The 22,133-nt window shown below is 29.2% G+C and overlaps 1 protein-coding gene across 1 annotated transcript in view; it reads left to right on the forward strand.

The window, feature by feature from the left end:
- bif (protein phosphatase 1-binding protein bifocal) overlaps nt 1–17,767 on the forward strand; it is a 111,193-nt gene extending 93,426 nt beyond the window's left edge. Inside the window, exons 3-4 of the mRNA XM_075372285.1 lie at nt 10,727–10,943; nt 17,313–17,767. Of these exons, the coding sequence (XP_075228400.1) occupies nt 10,727–10,943; nt 17,313–17,548 (453 nt within the window). The 3' untranslated portion in view covers nt 17,549–17,767. The remainder of the gene's footprint in view (nt 1–10,726; nt 10,944–17,312) is intronic.
- Nucleotides 17,768–22,133: the final 4,366 nt, after the last annotated feature.

Genomic DNA, 22,133 nt, shown 5'->3' on the forward strand with positions numbered 1-22,133 from the left:
CAACTAATTCATTATTGAAAACGTTTCCCCTACTGCGAGTGGAAATAGCGTATATAATACTTTGTTATCCAGAGAAAGGAGTCCATTAATTTGTTGCTTTACACTATACATGTATGTCTCGGTATTTTTATAGCTGTGATACTTGTAATGAGTAAAATCGGCATCGGTCCAAGAGTCGTTTTCTTTGCGACTAATATATATTTTTAGCCATTATCTCTGATGAATCGAATGAAACTGTCACTGATAGGATATTGAATATCTCGGCGTAGTTCTGATATTCAGTTCGTCGAAGATGATACTGAGGAAACTGCTTCAATCTCTGTTTCTCTATAGTTTTAATATTCGGTTGTATAACGAAGGTATCACTGAAACCACGACACCCTCATTTGCTTTTTTAAAATGTAATATGTGAAGCTTATTAAACCGTAGAATAGTTGTACCATTACCACGTCCTGGGATCGACTGTTGGCTCGTAAAAGGTCGCTTACAACCGGTTAGTGATTGTGTCGTAACATATTAACTTATTGTCGAGCCGAAGTCCCGCAGCCATAACATTTTATATGTTGTCTGTTTATTTATTAATATTATTGTTAATATATGTAGTTCGTGCAAATTAGTTATTTAATTTTTTTCCCGTGTTGATAATTTTATCTTTTTGACTTCGATAATTATTATCAAATCATTTCAGTGCATGCGTGATTTTATTATAGTCGTAAGATTTTCTTTTTGCAGGTTTTTTTTACGTTGATTGTTCTTTACGGGATTTCAGATAGATTAAAATTTTACTTTGAAAGCTCAGCATCAATTAATCTTTTTCATGATGATCGGCTGGTGTGTTTCCCTAATACGGTTAACCTGTGTAATAAAAAATGTTTTTCCTATTTGTATACAATAAAAACATTTTTAAACGGGAGTTTCACCCGAGGTGCATCTCCTCCACCTCCTTCAGGATGACTGACTGGACGGCTACAGTAGATAACAAACTCTGGTACATTAAAGGTTCTGTGTTGCCACGGGATTTCTCACGTAGGAAAATTCGTCGCGGGCAAGTGGTCCTCTGCCGATTGCAGATAAGACATACGAGTGCTACTCGCGGGTATCTGATATCAGCAGTAAACGCACCAGTATTTTTTTTTTTTTTTAACCTCCGAAACCACCGTTAAGTACATCGCTTCAGAGGATGAGATGAATGACAAGCAGCGTGTGAAAATGCCATGTCTAACCGGGATTCGAACCCGGGACTTCCGGATGAAAGGCCGAGAAGCTACCACTCGCTCTACGGAGGCCGGAAACGCACCAGTATGCACCCGATGCGACTGCCGCTCGACTGTGCGCCACATCCTTGTGGATTGCGTACGTTATGCGGTCTTGTGTCGGAAATTTAAACTGCCCAGGAACAAGGATTGTTCCTGCCCAGAACTGGGGGGCAGGTCATTGCCCAGGATTCGACGAATCCTGGGCAATGACAGAGAAGTTTTGGGCCAGGTGTTTTTATTTCTTTGAAGTGTTGGTATTTTAGATACTTTGTATTAGTGTTTTATTTTTTTTTATTTTATTTTTATGTTGTTATGAATTTCATTTAAAATTTATATTTTTTCTGTTATCCGTGTTTAGTGTTTTAGTTTAAGTTTTTTATTTTGGTTTTGTATTTTAAGTTTTAATTTTATTTTAAAATGATTACCGTACTTTTTTTTTGTTTAATTTATATTATTTTATTGTATTTTATAATACGTTTTTAGATAAAAAAACACGTCCTCCTCCTTGTAATAGAAAAGAACTTGAGGGATGCCGGGTAATTCAATTACTTTTAAAAAATAAGTTTGGAATTGCAACTGCATACAAGTATTTTTTTTATAGTTTCAAATAACAGAGCGCTTCCTGTATTTATATCATAGCGTTACATTTTTGTAATATGGTGTGTCGTTTAAAAAAAGAACTAATAAAAAAATTAAAATGTTTACGTTTTTTCTTTTTATTACGTTGTTTATTGTTTTTCTATAAAAACGAGTAGCTGAAATAGTATCTTATATGTATAGTATATATATATTTAGTCAGTCGGTGGCTTTGACTGACAAGGTGGAACAAATTTTAAAAAGTTCACGGTGAACCGTATCTTTTTTTCCAGCAGCGATTTGGATGTTGTTACTAGAATATACGATTGGTCACTGGGTGAATTTGTAAGAATATATATTTTTTTATTTTTACGCTTTAACAGCAAGGATTGAAGGAACTACAGTATTATCTTGGAACCGATAGGTTTAATAGTCGGTAGCTATTTCGTTTATCATGTTATTTCTTCTTCAAACGATATATATACCTGCTGCTGGTTGAAATGACATCGGACTTTTTTTATTTTTTATTACGATTGTTAGTATTATTATTGTTATTATTATGAGAGCGCTGGTTTCAGTTGTCACGATATTGTGGTTGTGAAGGAGCCGGTTTCACGGTGTAACAATCAACAACACAGACCTGCTTTACTTTCTTAACCCACTAAAATTAAATTGCCCTTTAACGCAATAGGAGTAGTAACAACAACAATAACCAGATGTATATACAGAAATATCGATGTACGTTTTAAATCTTCATCGCTTATGGTGGTAGTAATAACATGTACTTCAAAATTTTTACGTGTTTACTTTCTGGAAAATTATTTACAAAATTTCGAAAAATCTGGAATTATTTCTTAGGTTAATGTACGTTTTTCTTTTAGATTCCTCATTGGATTTTATGAAAACTATGGTATTCAAGTACCATGAAGACACCCTTCCTATTTTTATCGTGTACGTACAGAGGATCGATGTCGATTATAATAACTCAATGTTGCCACACATTGCCACTCCATTGTAGGGGATTTCGACCGCATTCAACAACCCTTACCGTACGTAGCTAACCATACAAAATTATTATCGTCTTTCTTCCATAACATTTTTTTTCGTTCAATACCAAACCAAATAGGTTTCATTATGTAGATATGGAGATCAAATCGTAACCTGATACGTACTTGTGAAATTCATTGCCACAAGGGAGAAAGAACAAGAATGGATCCATTAGAGGTAAAACAGGATTTGTAATTGCTTCCGGCAACGATCGAATCAAAACAACAAATTCATTTACTTCCTGAAAATTATAATTACGTTCAATGCTCCTTTCTAAATAAATAATTCTTTTACCCGTTGCTCCGAAGATCAATTCCAAATACGTATCCGTAGTTAGTACTAGTCCATAATACACGGTGAGAAAAATTTTTATTTTCTCCCGCTACTTCACATGTCTCTGTTTACATGCATGTCCTGAGTAAATATTCATATGAAATTTTGTACGCATATATTCATCCTGCAGAGATAAATTGTAATATTACGGCAAGCATAATCCTTTTAATCTTCTCAAACCTAGATAGTTCTGTAAAAAATAATTAAATTTCCTGCAGTCCATCGATACCATTCGTATATAATGTTTAGATAATTTGTACGAAATGGGTGAAATAAAGTGTGGAATAAACGTTGAAATCAGAATAATGGCGTCTCACCTTTCTTGCTATAATTTAATCTTTCAATTTTCTACATCCTTAGTAACTTTTTTATCAAGAATTACATTCAAATCTTTCGTCATAATATACTTAGAGCTTTCAGTGTCGCGAATAATTGATAATTATAATTTTCTATCCGTTTGCATATCCGAAGAGTTGTTTTACATGTCGCAGGAATTTTAAATGGATCCGTGATGTATATGTACATATTTATTTGAATAATTTTAAAAGGTTTATTTACTTAAACATAGAATAGTTGTAAAAATTTATCTTATTTGCATATTTTTACGGTTTGTGTAGGCGTAATGTTGAGGTAACCGCGTGGTTTTTCAACTTAACTATATGGGAAACGAAAGAAAAATTTGATTTTAGGTTTGATCCAATAAAAAATAAATTTGATATTTGTTTTGGGAAAAGTATAAAATAAGTTTGAAGAAATTCTTATTTAGCGTGGATTTATTGCAAGAGAATTCAGTTTGCACTTGAGAAGACTAAAAAAAATTAATTTCTAAATATAATAGAATGGAGGATAATTGGGAAATTTTGCATTAAGATAGACGAAGATATTTTTTCTGAAGTTGCAAAAATTACGACAGAGTAATCAAAATCAGATTGGTACAAGCAGAGAGCTTTCATGCAGAAATGAAATTGTGTGTACCAAATTGATATTAAATTAAAAATATTTTTATTATACAGTTATATTTCCAGAAAATGAGCAGAATAAAGGGTGGTGGGTTATTAAAATACGAAATGAAGATTTCTGAAGACAATTGGAAGAGAAAAATTTACGATAAACTACCGAAAGACGAATGTTTGATTAGTGGACCGCGTATTTAAACTTTTAGGATTAGTAAATTTGATAATAAAAGGATGTGTGGGAGGAAAAACCGACAAATATCGTAATATATGAAACGGATAACTTAGAACAGACATTTGTTAAAAAAAGAAGAAAACAAGCGTTCAAAATTTGTATCGGTATCAGCGTGGTTATTCACGATAAATCTTTAGCGATAGCGTGTAACGGTCTGGTAGCGAATTTTTTATGCTTTGAGTTTAAAAATTTTATGGTAGGTTAATTAATTTAGCATCACTTTATGATGTATGATTGTATTGATATATTATTGTTATTAGATCGTTTTTCACTGTTGTGATCGAAAACTATTTACTATTTACGTTTAATTTTTGCACTAGTATTTTATTATATTGATTTTCAAATATCTGAAATGCCGCTTTTAAATTAGTATTTTTATCGACTGCGTACGTGTGTTTACTTCATAATTTTTTTTCGATTATATTCACTAGGGGAAGTGAAAAGTATATTTTGTGTGTTGACTGTACCCGGAGGCAATTCCGCTTCTTGACTTCTTACCACCAGTTGTGTCATTTCCCTTGCTGTGAGGTCTGAGCTCTCAAAGCAACTTCTGCTATTGTGTGAATGTGTGTGTATGTGAGTGAACATAGATATATATATATATATATAATGTATATGAAACACACGTGTTTTATATGATTTGCGTAACTTCTTTTTTTAATTATAAGGGTGGGGGATGTTAGATTTGGCGGTTGGTTTACTAGTCCGTCTTTGTTACATCATTGATTTAACATCGACTTCGGTGACGTCGACTCATTGCATGTGCGTTACATGCCGTGTTTGGCTGTATGCGTGTGATGATATTATATGATCCATGGTCGCGTGGTTCGGCATTCTTTTCCCTTTTGTGTGTGTGTGTTTTGTATGTGTACGGAGTAGTATGCGTATTAGATGTTTGGTTGCGTGACAAGCATGAAATGTGTGCGGTTGGTACCGAAGGTAGATAGGTAGGTAGCCGTATTGCAGCGTGAGAAAGACGTGCATGGTAACCGTATAGTATGTATGCTGCTTAATGAATGCGTTAAATCGGACGCGGAACATTATATCGCTTTTATAAAAAAATAAATACATGTATATATAAAAAAAATTCTTCTTGCTGTATTTTAGTAGAAATTTTACGGCTGCAGTCGTTTGCCCATCGTCTGATGATGACTTAACACTAGAGGAGGAAAAAAAACTTATGCATATATACCCGATTTATACTGGCTACATAAACCTCGCCATAAAAATTTTCTATTGTTTCTTAATATAGGTTTCTGTTAATACGTGTTGAAATGCTTGCGTTATGTGATGTGAAGAATTAAATAGCCTAGGAGCTTGTTTGACACAGTACATTATGTGCTCTTATTATTTATTATGCATATCCTAAACTCATGTATCTCGTAGATGCAGTAACATATACTGCGGAATCAGTTAATTACAAAATTGAAAAATCATTTTTAATTTCTAATTAGATTAAAAGAAAATACTAAATAATTATTGTTGCTTGATTTTTATTACTTTCTGAATCTACATATATGTACCCATACGGTACTTAATAATATTAGATTTGCTTTATCTGTTGGTAAAAAAATCCCTTTCGTGAGGCCAGAACGGGGAGGTAGATTTCATCGGTGCTAAGTAGGGGATAAAAAAATTTCCACCTTAAATTTAAGAAAAGTTTCAAATTTACTCAATACGGCAGTGGTTGGATGTGAAAAACTTTTCACTTGTTTAGCATACAACAAGCCCCATCTTCTTACAATTCCAGCAACATTTTGGTCATTCCTTGCTCTAAGAGTTGGTCATACCAAGAATTGTGTCAAACAAAAGTTTTAGGTAATGTTTAGAGGATTAATGACCACTTTAAACAAATTGGATACCGTACCTATTAAGAGAGGTATGATTTTTTTTGTCTTGGAAACCCCATTTTTCCATCCCTTAGGCCAATGGTTAGTGATATAAAAAACTTTATTTAAATAAGTTTTAGCCCCTTATCCAAAGAATAGTTGGAACGTTAACTGAATTTGATATTTTACTTAATAAGGTTATAGCGATATTTTTTTTTTTGTAAAAGCCCCCATTTCCACCCCCATGGTCCGATTTTGCCCATTAACGAACTCACCTAGATTTTGGGTCTTTATATTTGTATTATATGTATCAATTCGAAAGTGATTGGTGCAAAATTACGGCATTTATTGTGTCCACAAGAAAGTGAAATATATATATAAACTTTTGAACTGACGGTGGTTTTGGGGTCTGGGGTATGTGAAACACGAAGATACGTCAAAATTTTCCAGAAGTCGAATCATGGTATCCATTACAATGGGTAGCTTTCTTATGAAATCTGCCTAAAAACACAGATTAAGCTTATATAAACACTAACTAGTGTTATAACGAGTTGTACTAAGTGAAGTGATTCATATTAACTTGTTTAGTCTGTAAAGGAAGGATAAAGAATATAGAAAAATAGGTTGGCAAAAAAAGTGAATAATTGATCCGCAGAGAGATAATGGCATATTAGTCAAATTTTGATGATTATCCTTTTAGGCACTGACTGCCATCTCATTCAAATTGATTTACATATAGAAAGATGAATAGTATTTAGAAGCTCAAAGGACACAAGTAATATAGTTATAAAAAATAATTTTTGCATTAAATACTTTACAATTATGTTGTGCTGCAACATATTATTTTCCTCTAGAAACATAATAATCAAAATTAGAAGTAAAAAGTAGTTATTTCCATGAAAACATTCCTTAGTTATTCTTGGCTTAATGGTATGCAGAAATAAATATCTGAAATAAATACGTAACACTTAATTGGGCTGTCATTGGAATTTATATTGTTATATAATGTTGTTTCCCAATCTGTTTATTATATTTTTATTTTTTCGAGTAATAAAAAAAAACCTGCACATAGTTAAAATATTTAAAAAAATCCTCTATGCAAAAAAGAATAATAAATTTATAACACAGCAAAGAATTATAACTAATATTGTAGTTAAAATTAGATATAAAATTTTATTATAATTGCTATCAGAAATATTTTAAAATAAACACAAAAATATTTTTGAGAAAGAATTATATTAAGACCTGGCTTAAGGATGTATACAGTGTCTGTGTGGACATATTACCAAATTGGTTAGTTTGAAGAAGTGGCGATTCCCCAAACCAATAGTTTAAATGTTTTTTAACTGGTGTGTGACATATGTGGTAATAAAATTTTATGCTTAAATGGTCAAATATTTTAAAAAAATAGGTTGTGTGCTTTGCCATTATTCTGATGCTTTTATTTTTTTATAAATTTAGAGAAATATGTATTATTACAATGAGTTGTGGCCTCTTATCTACTATTGTAATTTGTTAATTTTAAATGTTCATAAAAACCTAATTTTTATTGTTTACAATACTGTAAAATCCAAATTTAGTTCTATACATTGGAAATTAAAAAAAAATCTACTCTGGGGCTCAAGTGCAGTCATAATCACAGTTTTGTAGTAAAACAAGTTATAATTCTTGAAATGGAAATAAAAAACTTTAACTGCGTAAAAAATTAAAATGTTTTTGTGTTATGTAAGCATTAGTGTAAAAAAGTGTTAAAGGATTTGGTTTAATGATGACAGCATTGATAATGTTCATTGCTTCTTAGTTAGGCTTACATTTTTTATGAGGCATTTATAATTTCTAAATATTAAATGAAAAAAAAATCTATTTGCAAAACTTTCCTTGCTGTGTTTAACATCTAAAATTTTCAGAATTGAAATACTGTGAGATGAAATGAAGATTATAATTTTGGAAAAGAAAAAGGGCAAAATATATTACAAAATGACTATACTGATCATGTAAAAAAATAAAAAAAATACCTCCTCTGTTAGTCTTGAAAATAGTTTTGGATCAAAAAGAGGGCAACCCACTTCTTTGTCCTTAGAAAAGGTCTTGAATAATTTAAAAATGAAAAAAGTAATTTGATTCTAATTTCCTGTTCCACCTCTGGAGGGTATGCTCCCCTGTGGCACTGTACCAGATTTTCTGCTTTAATAGTCAAAAAGTAAAAAAATTGAACATTTACATTGTTATTATTATTATTATTAGAGAGGACGTGAAAGTATGAATGATGAGTAAGTTTTGCAGACTTTTTTCCCATTACCACAGTTAATTTTCAAATGTTCCCTGAAAAATTTCCAAAATGCGTTTTTCTTGAAATAGTTGTAATGTGTTTGTAAAAAAAAAATTACTTGATCCGCTTCTCTGATTATCATAAATATTAACAGCATCAGTGCTCCATTTGTTTGAGTTACTGTACCAAATTTTATGGTTATACATTCAACAACTACTTACATTGCATTATACATGCATAATTATTATTTTCAGCAGAGGGGTACATTAATTTGCTGCTTTACACTATCTATCCCAGTCTCTATTAAGGTTGTGACACACATAAAGAAAGCATTTGCTATACCACTGGCAGTAATCCGTGTTTTCTTTCTCTGAGAGTAATGATGCTCATTATTCAACCAGTAACTTCAGTAAACAGAATGGTGTCATTTATAGGGCATAATATTAACCTCTATTTTGATGGTCTTGGCACGACTTAGTATGAAAGTGTGGATTAGTGAGAAAGCAATGGAAAACATTTAGTCCTTAAATTTCCTGCTTTTTTGGAATTGTTGTGCCATATTTGAAAGCGATTGGTGTTTTGTGTCAGGTCATTTTATTTAGGTTTATAGCATGTAGTATACATGTGTTTTCACTTTTTGTTGAAGCAGTAACCAAAATTTGCACTCCTTTACAAACTTTCAGGCAAAGAAAACTGTGTTCCAGTCTTTTATTTTTCATTTTAGGACACTGTTAATTAATCTATTGAGTAAAATTTCAAGAATGAAATAAATCAGATACCCAAGAATTTTACTTATTTTATTCTAATCGTTGAAAAAATAAATGTTTAATATTGCATTAGTAAGGTGTTCTCCCATTGCATATTATTAGTCATTAAAAAAAAAAAAAAAAAAAAAAAATACTAAAGAATACTTTTTTGTTTTTTGTTATTGAATACCTGAACATATTTTTACTTATTGTCATAAAAATATTGTTTATGGAAAGAAGTTGTTATATTCACAGAACTTCATACTAGTTTCATTTTGCTGTTCACTTCATAGAATACGTTACCTTTAAAAAAGTTGTCATTTTTAAAATAAATAACTAGCTGAAGTAATTAAAGAATAATATGGTAATTTATTGGTATAAATGAGTTATCTTTTTTTTTTGTTTGTGTGTTTGAATTTATTATTATAAGTTATATAAACTCCATATATGGATGTAATTACTTTAACTAACTGTTAAAGTAATATTTAAGGTAAAGAAATGCAAGATAAGACATGTCAATAATATATATAATTTATTTTTTATTTTCTTATTTTTGCTATACTCTATTTTATATACCATTGTGTGATAATACAAGTAAAGAAATGAAATTAACCTAGTAAGGTTTCTAACGTAATGTATTTTATTGACCGTATTTTAATTAGTTTACTTAAATTATTTTTCTTCTGTAATTTCAGACACTTTATCTTAAAATTTCCTTTAATTTTCTGCTTTTTAAATTTTAAATTGATTATCAAGCTTTTACCAAGCTTAGTCAATTTGTAAGATAAGTGGATTAACTGACACTAGTTCGTGATCGAACAAATGTTCAAGTGTAGGTGCTATATTGAGTTTTGTGTAATAAAATACTTATTGTATTTCTGTTAGGTTGTTTAACATTTGATGAAGAAATTTTTTCTTCATGTTTTGATTAAACATTTGTTTTTCTAATTTGATTTATTCATTTGTTTGATTTATTCCTAAAATTAACAGAATCCATTTTTATCGATCCATAAAATTACTTTTACATAACACTTCGACTTAGTCACTGAAAAATATTCTTATTTTTGATAACTTACCCACCCTTTTAAACAATTCTTTCCAAAATTTATTTCAAATAGAATTAACAAATTTTCTTTTATAGAATAAATATTATTCTATTGTAATTATGAGATTTTAAATCATATTAATTGTATCTATTATAATATTAATTAAAAAAATTTAAAACCTATACTTACTGCATCCTCATTTAACATGTATAAATAATAAGTTACATTTATGAATTACAAATTGTTAATGATTGTATTATTATTATCATCACATAGTGGTTTCACTTTAAGATTTTCACTGTAAAATTTCTAGGATGCTCTTCCTGAAGATATTCCAGTTATATATACATCAAGTTGTAATAATTCTGGGTAGATTTCTTTACAATAATGTGTATTTTTTAAATATTTTATAATAATTTTTTCATTTTTTTTTCAGTTGCGGATACAATTTAAGGAAGAACCTACAACATTTGAGTATCCTTCAGAATCTTCGCTTAGTGAACAAATGACAGCAACTGATGGAGGAGATGTTAGTAACGAACAGGATGATCGTTCTTCCTCTACACAGATACGAAAAGGTTCACTGTCAATGCCATCTCATGGGAGCACTGTTTCTGCCTCAGTTTCTTCTATACCTTCAGCACCTTGTCTTGGTTAGTTGATTTTATGTTTTTAATTTTTTATTAATTTTATATTTAATATACAGAAAAAATTGAAATTTTATTATTTATAAACTAAGCAAAGGACTGATCAATTTATTTTTAAATTTGAATGTAATATTATTATAATATAATCAATAATAATATGTAATATAATATTGTAATATTATATTGCCTAATTGTAAAATATTTCCTTTATGTTATTGTTTCAGTATAGAAAGTAGCACATTATTTTGTTGCTTTGCACTATCTTTTTTATAACTGTGACACATGCAAAGGTACAAATGATACAAGGTACTTCCTTTCATCACTTTTGCTGAAGATAATGATTTTTACATCACTGCTACTTCCTGTGGTAAACAATATGAAGGTGTCATTTTTATGCATGTATGACCGATTAACTACGATATTTATTAATTAACATCCTTTAGATTGTGTTCAGCAAGGTTTCAGAAGCAAGCGCTTAGTTGCTTGTTTATCGCAATGGAATAAGCAAACAAGTTTTGACATTTTTTGAAAAATTGATAAAACTGAAGTTTAATTTGTCTTAAAATACTTTTGTTTTAAAAGGTTTAACCCTGATAGACATACAAAAAGAGTTTCACTTAGATTCCACTTTGCGGATTCCTCCCCTTTGTCTTTGTTGGTAAAGAATTGAGCTGCTAAATTTAAGTGTGGTTATACATCCCTTCAAAATGATGAATTCTTGGATGTCAAAAAACCACTATGACCGACAATTTCGTTACAAAAATCCATAATGCCATATTAGATAATCACTGACTGAAGATATGAGAACTTGCCGACATTGCAAACATTTTGACAATTTCCAGTAACAATTAATACAATGTTTTGGAATGAATTGTATGGGTGCTGCATTTGTTTTAATAGTCAATAAAAAATACTTTAAACTGAACACTTCTCGAGAATGTTTAGAATTATTAAACGTAATTTTTCTAAGCTGCTTTGATATTTTATAACAGTAGATGAAACGTGGATTCACTGTTACATGCTAGAAACCAAATGTGGCTGGGAACAGGTAACATGCACAAAAGAAAGTGAAAACAGTTCCATCTGCAGGAAAAGTATTAGCTACAGTTTTTGGGATTCTTGTGGTGTGTTCATACCACAAATACTTGGCCACATGTGGCAAAAAAGAAAGTGCTCTTTCAAAAAGATACTGCCTGCACACACTTCTCGGGTTATTGCTGTAAAACTTCATGATGTAGGCATCTAAGTGCTTCCACATGTTTTGTATTCACCAGATTTGGTTCTCAGTGATGACTTCTTCTTCCAAATCTGAAGAAGTGGCTCACTTGACAAAGATTCACTTCAAATGGTAAGGTAAAAGTAGAAAACCAATTATTTTACAGTTGGACAGATTGCATTACATTGAGGATATTAAAAAGTTAGAAAGTCACTGGTCTAAATGTTTTGAATTGCAAGGAGACTAGAGTGAAAAATAAAAAAAAATTCTGAAAACTCTTGTGTTTCTTTGTCAGGTCAAGAACTCTCAGAACAACAATATAGTGTGAAAGATGTTTTAAAAGTTACTTTGGAAATGTAAATTAACTTTGCATTTTATATTAATTGTTAAAGATATTTAGTATTTACAAACTATGATTTACATTGTAATGTGTCTAAATTTGGATGTAAAAAGCAAAATAAATGTTATGGTGTAGGAAGAGATAAGACATTTCCCCTTCCTCACTGGACTTCCTGTTAGATTACAATTAATCTGATAATGCATCAATTTATTAATTGGTACTTTTAAAGAAGGAATTGGCCATTACTGTACAATTCTGACTTGGTACATCTCACCATAGGTTGATTTTGCTTTAATGAAAGTTGTGTTGATAAACATGTGCTAATTTTTCAGTGTTTTTTCTCATAAAAAGAAAGTTGCAAGCAAGTTGCTTCAGAAAGAATCAATTTTTTTTATTTGTTTATTAATTAACTTTTCTAGATTATATTTTGTTTAGACATTTTATATTATGTTATATTTTAACATTTAGATATATTTTAATTTAAAAGATTTGATAAAACATTATTTATTTTTGCCTATTATCTGTGTATATATGAGGGTGAGTCAATAGTTATCTGCTCTGTTTTTGCATTTGTTTCTTTTGTTAGCAATACTGCTGTTTCATACACATGCTATATGTTGTTTCTGACTTAACAATTCTGCATAGCTTAGAAGTAATTCTACTGTCGCAGCCATAACATTAACCATGACCTTTCTGCTTTTTGTTTGCACTAAAAAAGATCAGCATTTAGTAACCCATTTTTTTCGGCTCGAGGTGAATCAGGGGCCAAAATCTATAAAAGATGTTTAATACAATATGGGAATAATGTTTTATTTCAATGGAGTATTACTACTCCATGGAGTACTACTAGTACAGGAAAATTAAAAATTGTTCACACAAATGTTAAGCTGAAAGAATGAGCCAAATGTCAGTCTGGTTACAACTGATGACAACATATGCGCATACATGCTGTAGTTTGGAAATACAGATGAGTGACTATGGTTGAATTAGCAAATGATTTATAAAATAGTCATAGTTCACAAAATCATCTATAAAGATTTAACTTTATGAAGTTTGGCAAGATAAGTTTAAAAACAACTGATTGCTAGATAAACAAATGTGCTTGGAAATTTTCAACAAAATTTGGTCCAATATGGTAGTGAAGGTGTTAGACTTTTTTTGGATAGAATCATCACCGAGACAAAGGACAAGTCTACCATTTCGAGCCAGAGAGTATAAATGGGAGTGTATGGAATTTTGTCATCATCCTTCAGCAAGAAAATTGATTTTCATAGTTGATTTCAGCAACACTGGAACATTATGAGTAGAGGTTCAACAATAAATAGTGCCCGTGATAGTGAAATGCTTATTGATAATCTGAAGCCTGTAATTTGAAGGTAATACTGAGGAAAATTGCCTAAAGACATTGTTTTATTGCATGACAATGCCTGTCTGCATTCTGCCGTCTACTTATTTGAAATCTTCCAGAAAATTATGTTTTAGATATTAGGTTGACGTCCTGACATTGCTCTTTTAAAATATCATTTGTCTGGTCCACTCAAATAGGAATTAAGAGGCTATCGATTCACCTCTTGACAAAGAGCTTAAGTAAGTTGTGCTTGTGTGGCTTGTTACTCAACGAAAAATATTTTCCCTGAGAATATAAAAAAAATCACTTGCAATGATTGAACAAGTAAATTGGAAAGCAAGAGGATTATGTTGAGAAATTATGTTTTGTGTAGGTTTTTAAATTGAAATAAAGTTACATTGTGGATAATTATTAACTTACTCTCTGTGTCAAAGGGCTCTTATACAGATTCTGATGTTGCTACTTATTACAGGTTCTGATGATACTGTTTCTGACGTTAATTCTTTAAGTGATGATAAAAACAGTGATTCTGATTTGTGGCCAATCGGTACAGAGTCATTAGTGTAATTTTGTGTACTCTAATGAACTTTTTATGTCAGTAACTTAATCATAAAATTAATTTTTCATTTAGATTTGTGTAAATCTGTTAGTACGATTCGATGGTGTTTAGTTTTGTTTATTGTAATTTTAATTATCTATTTAATTTATGTGTTGCTATTTGTATTTTTTCTTTACCGAATTTAGTTAATTTTTTTTCAGTTTTATCTAATTAAGTATTTGTACTGATAATTAAGAAGTAAGTAAATTTTAAATTAAAAGTAATAATTCTGTAGATATCTTTAATCGGTGTAAATTAAACGTTATCAAAATGATTTTTTACAAAATAGTGAAAGGTTTTAATAGCATTTAAAATAAGCAGTTAATTTTCCTTTTGCATCTCTATATTGATTAGATTTGTCATCTCTATTTGATTATACTGACTGAAATTATTATAATTATCATGTCAAATATTTTTAACTAATAATAGTCTTTTTTTCTCTCCTTAATTTTGGGAGTCAGGAGATTCGAGTGATTCGGGACCTTGTACACTCCCCTAGCTACTCCCTAAGTATTGGGCGATGCACAGTAACTGTTTAAACTAATTAAAATTGTTTAATATAATTTTTTATTTATTTCAGTATTATAATCTTTTAATCAAAACATTCAAAATTCTTTTATTTAAATCTTGTAATTATTTAGTTGTTTCAGTTACTGATCATCAGTTTTTTTAAACAGTAGTTATTCCATGATGTCCAGTATGACAGGCTCAGCTAGGAGAGTACATGGTAATGCACTTGAATCTCCTGGCTCCTAAAAATAAGGAGAAAAAAGATAATTATGTTAAAAATATTTTTTATTCTGTAACAATTTAAGCATACACCAGCCTTTTTTCTAAGTAGTGGTAGTCCATAATTTCACTGTGCTTCCAACTTGTTAGAATAAGATAGCAAAATCAAGATCAAATCATTTCTATTAATACCCACTGGTATAGTTATAAATTGTTGGCTTCTGTGACAGAGTGGTACTATCTTTGCCTTTCTTCCATAAGGTTCTAGATTTGACTGTCAGAAACACTTGGCATTTTTTGTGTATTACAATTATTACATTTCCATGCAAAGACTTTGACCATTTATGTATTATCCATTGCATTCAGTTAAAAGATTGAATTTATGTACTCTTTTAGTATGTGTATTTTTTATTTATTTATTTATTAAACAAAATTGTTACAGCACCTCAGATCTATTTGGTATGAATATTAACAAAACCTTTACATTGCTGTAATTGGAATTTTAAGGAACAGTGTAGTCCCAGAATCAAATAAAATTTTTTGTTGTTTCATAAAATGTTGTCGTAAATTTCTGTTATAAGTAAAATTTTATTATTTACTTTTATTATAAAAAAATTTTATTATTTACTTTTATTTCTTTTTTTTAACTTACCGAATTATCCTGTTTTTTTCTTTTTTTTAAATTTCTATCTGCATTTTGTCTATTCATTTGTGAACATTGCTTGAAAATGTTTTTTTTTATACTTAACTGTGGCATGTCAAATAGAGTTATAAGTTTATTTACTCTGTATGTATGTAGGTTTTGTAGCATGCTCTAATTCTTGAATGCTGGACCAATTTTGTAATAACTGTTCATTGATTTATCAAGAAATTAAGTGGTAGAAGTTGATAAAATTAATTCAGATCAGCTGTTGTGTGCAATTTTTATGTATGTAATATCTTTCATAAAGGTTAGATAACTATATAGACAAAACCCCAGAATTACTGACTGACTTAACTGCCTAAGAAAAGAAAAGATTTTAGTTGTCCAGCAGAAATTCTTATATATAGTAAAAATTATTTTATTAAAGTATGTTTGTACGATTTAGAGTGAGTCGACAATGAATTTTAACCATATTAAACTTCTTTTTGTAGTGTGCTGTCATGTTGGTAGTATTTGTACTCTTAAAGAGGGCAATTTTTAATGTCAATCTTCACTGAATGAACAAATACTTGTACGTTTCCTTCATTCACATTTATTCATGTTAATTCATGTAGATTGAGTTGATCTTAAGTTTGTAGCTTTGTAAGGTGATGCTGTAATTAGATTTAATTTTATTTTTTTAACATCATTTTCTGTTTATTTATTTTATTTTATTAGACTTTTTATTTTATTTTTTTAATGTTATATTATATATCTATTTGTACAGGTATTCATTTAATTTAAAAAGTGTAGACTTTGCAAAAATACAAACGGTAGTGCAGCAAGATCTAAGTATATTTTTGAAAAAAAAACTTATTTGTAATTGGCAAAAAAATGTAGATATTATTTTTAAAAACATGCTTCATTGAAAATATGTAATGCTGTAAATTGTTCTGCTCAGAATTAGAGAATCATGTAGCAAAACATTGAAAAATGTATTATTTTTTCGTAATAAATAATAATTCTTGTAACAGTGATATTTATCATTAAATATTATTAATGTTGTTAGTACTTTATCCTTTTAATAAAATATTAATCTGTAATATTACTTATATTTTTATTTAACTAGCTAAATTATAATTTTTATTTTAGGATTTACAGTAATTTGTTGGTTGTGATTGATTTATATTTATCTTTTTATGTATGTTGGTGATTTATATTAAAGGTCTTTGAACAGTGTTTAATTATTCCTATAGCTGTCCTTAAAGGAGGAATTAATTACATTTATTTGTTTTATTTGATGAATAATTGATTGATGAAAAAAGCTGATCCTTGCTGGGAATCAAACCCAGGACCATCTGATTACAAGCCAGCAAGAAAAATGTTGGCATTTTTTTTAGTAGTAATTTAAAAAAAAATTTTATTGTAACTCACTTTTTTTAGGTACTTGTTTTATTTTTAAAATAAAAATTACTTTACCTAACACTTAATCTTTTATTTGTATGCTTTTTTATTTGCATAGGAGGCAGCAGTTTAGCCAGTTATACTCCAAGTAAAATGGGTGATGCAGAAGATTGGCAGCCAGGAATTACAAGGCATACACCACCTGCAAATAGTAGCAACACCAGTAATTGTAATAATGGAATGAATTTACAACATTCTGGTGATGATAGTAATAATTCTGATTATCTTAAACCCGCGACTTCTGAACAGACTGTTACATGGAGTGAAGAGACCGCTACCGATTTACTTTTCTAATAAATATAATTTTTCAAGTTACATAATAATACATAACATGACATTAAACTATTTTGTATCACTTGATTATTAAACATTATTTTTTGTGCTTTATTTATGAAATAAAATTATTATTTTTGTTTATACATTTAATATTTATTATTAATATTGCTGTTGTTGTATAATTATTACTAAAATTGTAATTTTTTTATATTAGTATTTAATTGATAGAAGAACCATTAGGGCCTAAATAATTAATAACATTTATATAAATTTTTATTGTTTTAATTTTTGTAGAGTATATTATTATTATTATTATTATTATTATTATTATTATTATTATTATTATTGTCATTAATAACATCATTATTGTCTGTGAGAATTTTTATGTATATATTTATATACTTTGTATTATGCATTATTATATAAAATTTTTATTAAGCTCATCTAGTCTTGTAAGTTTTTGTTTATAGTTAATATATATGTTTATGTATGTATATATATAAGTCATAGTATGGTTTCAGATGGCTGTATATTAATGAAAATTTTTCTGAAAAATTATGAAACGATGTTATATTTAAGTATAGCAGTCATAATGTATGAGTTAACAAGTACATTGGCGTATATTTATTATGATCGATTGCTATCCAACCTCTGTTTATAAATAAATGGGTCAAAATTTTCTTAATCCATTCCTTGTGGCCTGAAATATTATTTATTTAGCTGTAAATGGTTAAAGTCAAAATAACATTTAGTTTAATGTAAATCAAGTAAGTTGCCCATATTTGCTCAATTCTCATAACGACAATAAAATAGAAACTAATGATGTTAGAAGTATAATGAAAAATATTTCATTCTCTTTCAAAATAATTGCCTGAATTAATATATAAAATTTCGCCAGTTAAACTTCTGATGGATTTTGGCCAAAATCACTCTGTAATAATTATTTTTTAAAAATCCAAGAATGAAATTTTTTATAATTTTTTGGGTTAAAAACAACTAGAATCCACATTTACCTAAATGTGAGAATACCGTTAACTTACATCACTAACAGATATGTTCACTTTATTTATTTGATTTATGTAGTATGTTAACCTTTTACACCCAAATTGTCAATCATTTTTTTATTGTTATAAAATGTAGTTGTAATTTAACTTAATGTTTATTTTAATAAGAGTTTTTGATACATTAAGTTTATTCCAAAAAAAAAATAAAAATTGTAAAGAAAGTGTTTTATAGCAGATATTATTTTCATTTAATTATAACATTTAAAACTTAAATTTGGGTAAAAAATGAAGTGCTATAAAAATTATCAGTTTGTAAACTGTACTTTATATATGGAAAAACTTGCTCTATAGAGGTTGAGAAGTAAAACTTTGATTTGCACAAGTTGAAAACAACACAAAAGAAAACCCATTTTTAGGTGAATAAAAATTCTGCGGTTGTATAATATTGGGGATTGGGTATATCAATATTGTCTATGCTGCTACATCCAGCATGTCCAAGTGTATACCACTGAAAAAATACCTTTTGGAAAAGTATTTGGTATCAGATCTTGATGACTATAATAAAGAATACTGAAGAAGATTGATTACATTCTTTCTGTTAATCGTATTATTAAAATATTGATTAAATTAGAAAAGGGTTACTTCTTTACTTAACTTGCATTTTTTATATCCTACCTCTTTACAAAAAACTGAAAAAAAATTATTATTATGGTCTTAACAGCATATTTATAATCTGTAATTTATGTATATTATCATTACTGTTTGTGTATCCTAATTCAGTAAGGTAAACCTTTCTCAACAAAAGATTTTTCTTTGAAGGAAACTTTCCAGATGATACTGTATTTTTCAGATTTTTCACTTTCTTAGCATTATTGTGATAATAATTGAATCAGTCATTTAGGACTGGGCCTATTGGCATCACTTTTAATTTTTCAGGAGATGGCATAAAACGTTTTTGTAAAGAAATTAGTAATTCATACTTATGTTTAATGTTAAAACGTTCTAGTGTAACTTAAACATTTGGATATTTTAAATATTAATAATATTAATTTTTATAGTATTTATGCTGATTTAAAATATGAAATTGAGCCCATTCTGTAATGAATGATCAAGCAAAAAGAAAAAGACAAATAAGAAGACAGAAATAATAAAGAACCATAATCTATTAAAACTTTTGTAGGCTATTATTGTTTAATTACACAGCGTGCATGTTACAAAATTAAACATTAAATTAAAGAAAATAATATTGTGGCTGAAACAATTTTGATTTTTTCATTTTTCTGTCTTTGTTGGTAGTAGGCCACGCAAGTATATGTTTATAAAAACGTTGATGATCTTCTGGAATATAACACATCTGTTTTGATAAATCTTGTAGTTTTTTTCTTACTGATGGGCACTTTTTTGATGAATGCACATACTCTTTGGGCAGGCTCACAGGTGTTATATTAGGTATTTTCAGCTCAGATGTGTGACTGACAAAATATCCAATGTACTTTGATGCATAAACTTGCCCTGGATGGTTGGAATAATAACTGAATTCTATGAACATTGTAGGCTGCAGTATTATTTTCACATTCTGTGTTACTTTTGTGTTTCATGTGGAAAAAAGCTTTTTTTATAAAATGTTTGCCACCGTTGGCTACATTTAACATATTCTGGTGGGATGTAAGTTTTACAGTAAACTTTTGTTTTTTGCAGAGTTTACAATAATCTCAAATGCATTCCGTAATAGAATATATTCAGTCACATTTTCGAATAAATTTTTTTATGAGCCCAAACTCTTCGTCACTTGCATTAAACAAATGGCCTCTGACAGGGAAGAAATTATGAATTATTTTGAATAGTTTGGTCTCCGCTGAGGCTGTCCATATTCTAATCAGAGAAGAGAATGATTTTTCTTTTGCCCCACACATCCATCTGTGAGTTTGGTCAATGTGTCAGAGACAAAATGTTTTATATAATCAAGAATGAAGAAGCAAACTTTGTTTGCACCATTTTCTCCTTCACCTTCTTGTTATACATATGTAACAGATCTTACTGTACCTAGATTTTATATATTAAATACATAAACCCGTAGTTATCAGAAATAAAATACTTACTGCACTGAGATCTGCAGCAGGGGCAGGTTTTGCATTAAGTTGAAATAGGGTGAGATAATCGTATCGTCTTTCTTGCTTGTTTCTTTACTTTCTTTCATTTTAGTAAAAAACCTTTTAGAATGGCACTTGTGTATTCAGCATTAAGTTGAAATAGAGTGAGATAATCTTATCGTCTTTCTTACTTGTTTCTTTACTTTCTTTCATTTTAGTAAAAAACCTTTTAGAACGGCACTTGTGTATTCTGCAACAGCAACTTATTTGGCTCATTCATTCAATGTGTTGCTTTTCAGTTTTACAAGTTGCTCGCATGTAACACATGTGTCCATTTGGGGCTGCCTGAAAGTAAGTTCAAAATTATTATTGAAATATTTCAAATAGAAGTTGTATTTAACTTGAGTAGTGGGGTGCTTTTCTTTGAACATTTCATACATTTTTTTAACGTTCAACCTTGCATCTAAATAATGATATATTTGTGATGAATAATATAATATAATAGAAATATGTTCATGAAATAGTCTACATTCATTTTCTGTAGAGCTTGGTTGTTGTTACCGATGCCTGTCATATCTACTGGGGATTTCCCATGTATGAATTTTGTTTTTTAAGTCTGTTGTAGGTAGTTCACCTGCAACTGTCACCAGTACATCTTGCTGGAATAACTTTTCCTTCGTAATTTGAATATTCAACGCCCAGTTCTTTACTCTTTTTGATTACTTTACTCTTTCTTCTATCTTTCTTTATTGACTACATCTTTCTTCCTTTTTGTTTTTGGAACATCTAATTCATTAAAAGCACGAGCCTCCATTTTGTCAATTTAAATGCTATGAACTAACTTACAAAATTCACTACCAGTTGTCAGTACATTCATTATAGAAAGGCCTCGTCTTCTGGAGTTGTCACTTCTGAAATGAATGCAATATTCAGATGGTTGTATCTTCCTTCTATATGTATTGATGGGATTGAGCCATTTCTTTACAGAATCTGTATTCTGTATATTGTATCAGAATCTGTATATGTTTCTTACATACATACAAAAAATGCATTTTGTACAGAAATTGTCATTGAACCCTTTCTTAAGTAACTGATTCAATTATCTCATTAAGTTAGAGCAATCATCTGATGTACTAATTGTCTGGAATTCAATTAATGTTCAGAGGTTAGACATTTTTCAGCACTTCAAAAAAAGAAGATAATGTGTAGCTGATAAAAAATACTAAGCACATGAAACAGCAGGTCACAGAAGCAGTCACATTTGTTGCTACTGATGTTTTTCATAATATATAACATAAAGAGGAACACAAACTTCAGTACTACTATTGAACAGTATTTATTGAATTTTACTAAATGCAGAAACAAAATCTTAAGACTGTTCAGTTTTTCTTTATTTTATACGTCAGTTTTTTTTATGTATTAATACAGAACTTTTTAACCTGTATTGTGATTTTTTTTTGCACGTTTGTTGTATGAATAATATCTAATATGTTAGTACTACAGATTTTA

This window comes from Lycorma delicatula, chromosome 7 (genome assembly GCF_047948215.1).
Source record: "Lycorma delicatula isolate Av1 chromosome 7, ASM4794821v1, whole genome shotgun sequence".
NCBI lineage: Eukaryota > Metazoa > Arthropoda > Insecta > Hemiptera > Fulgoridae > Lycorma > Lycorma delicatula.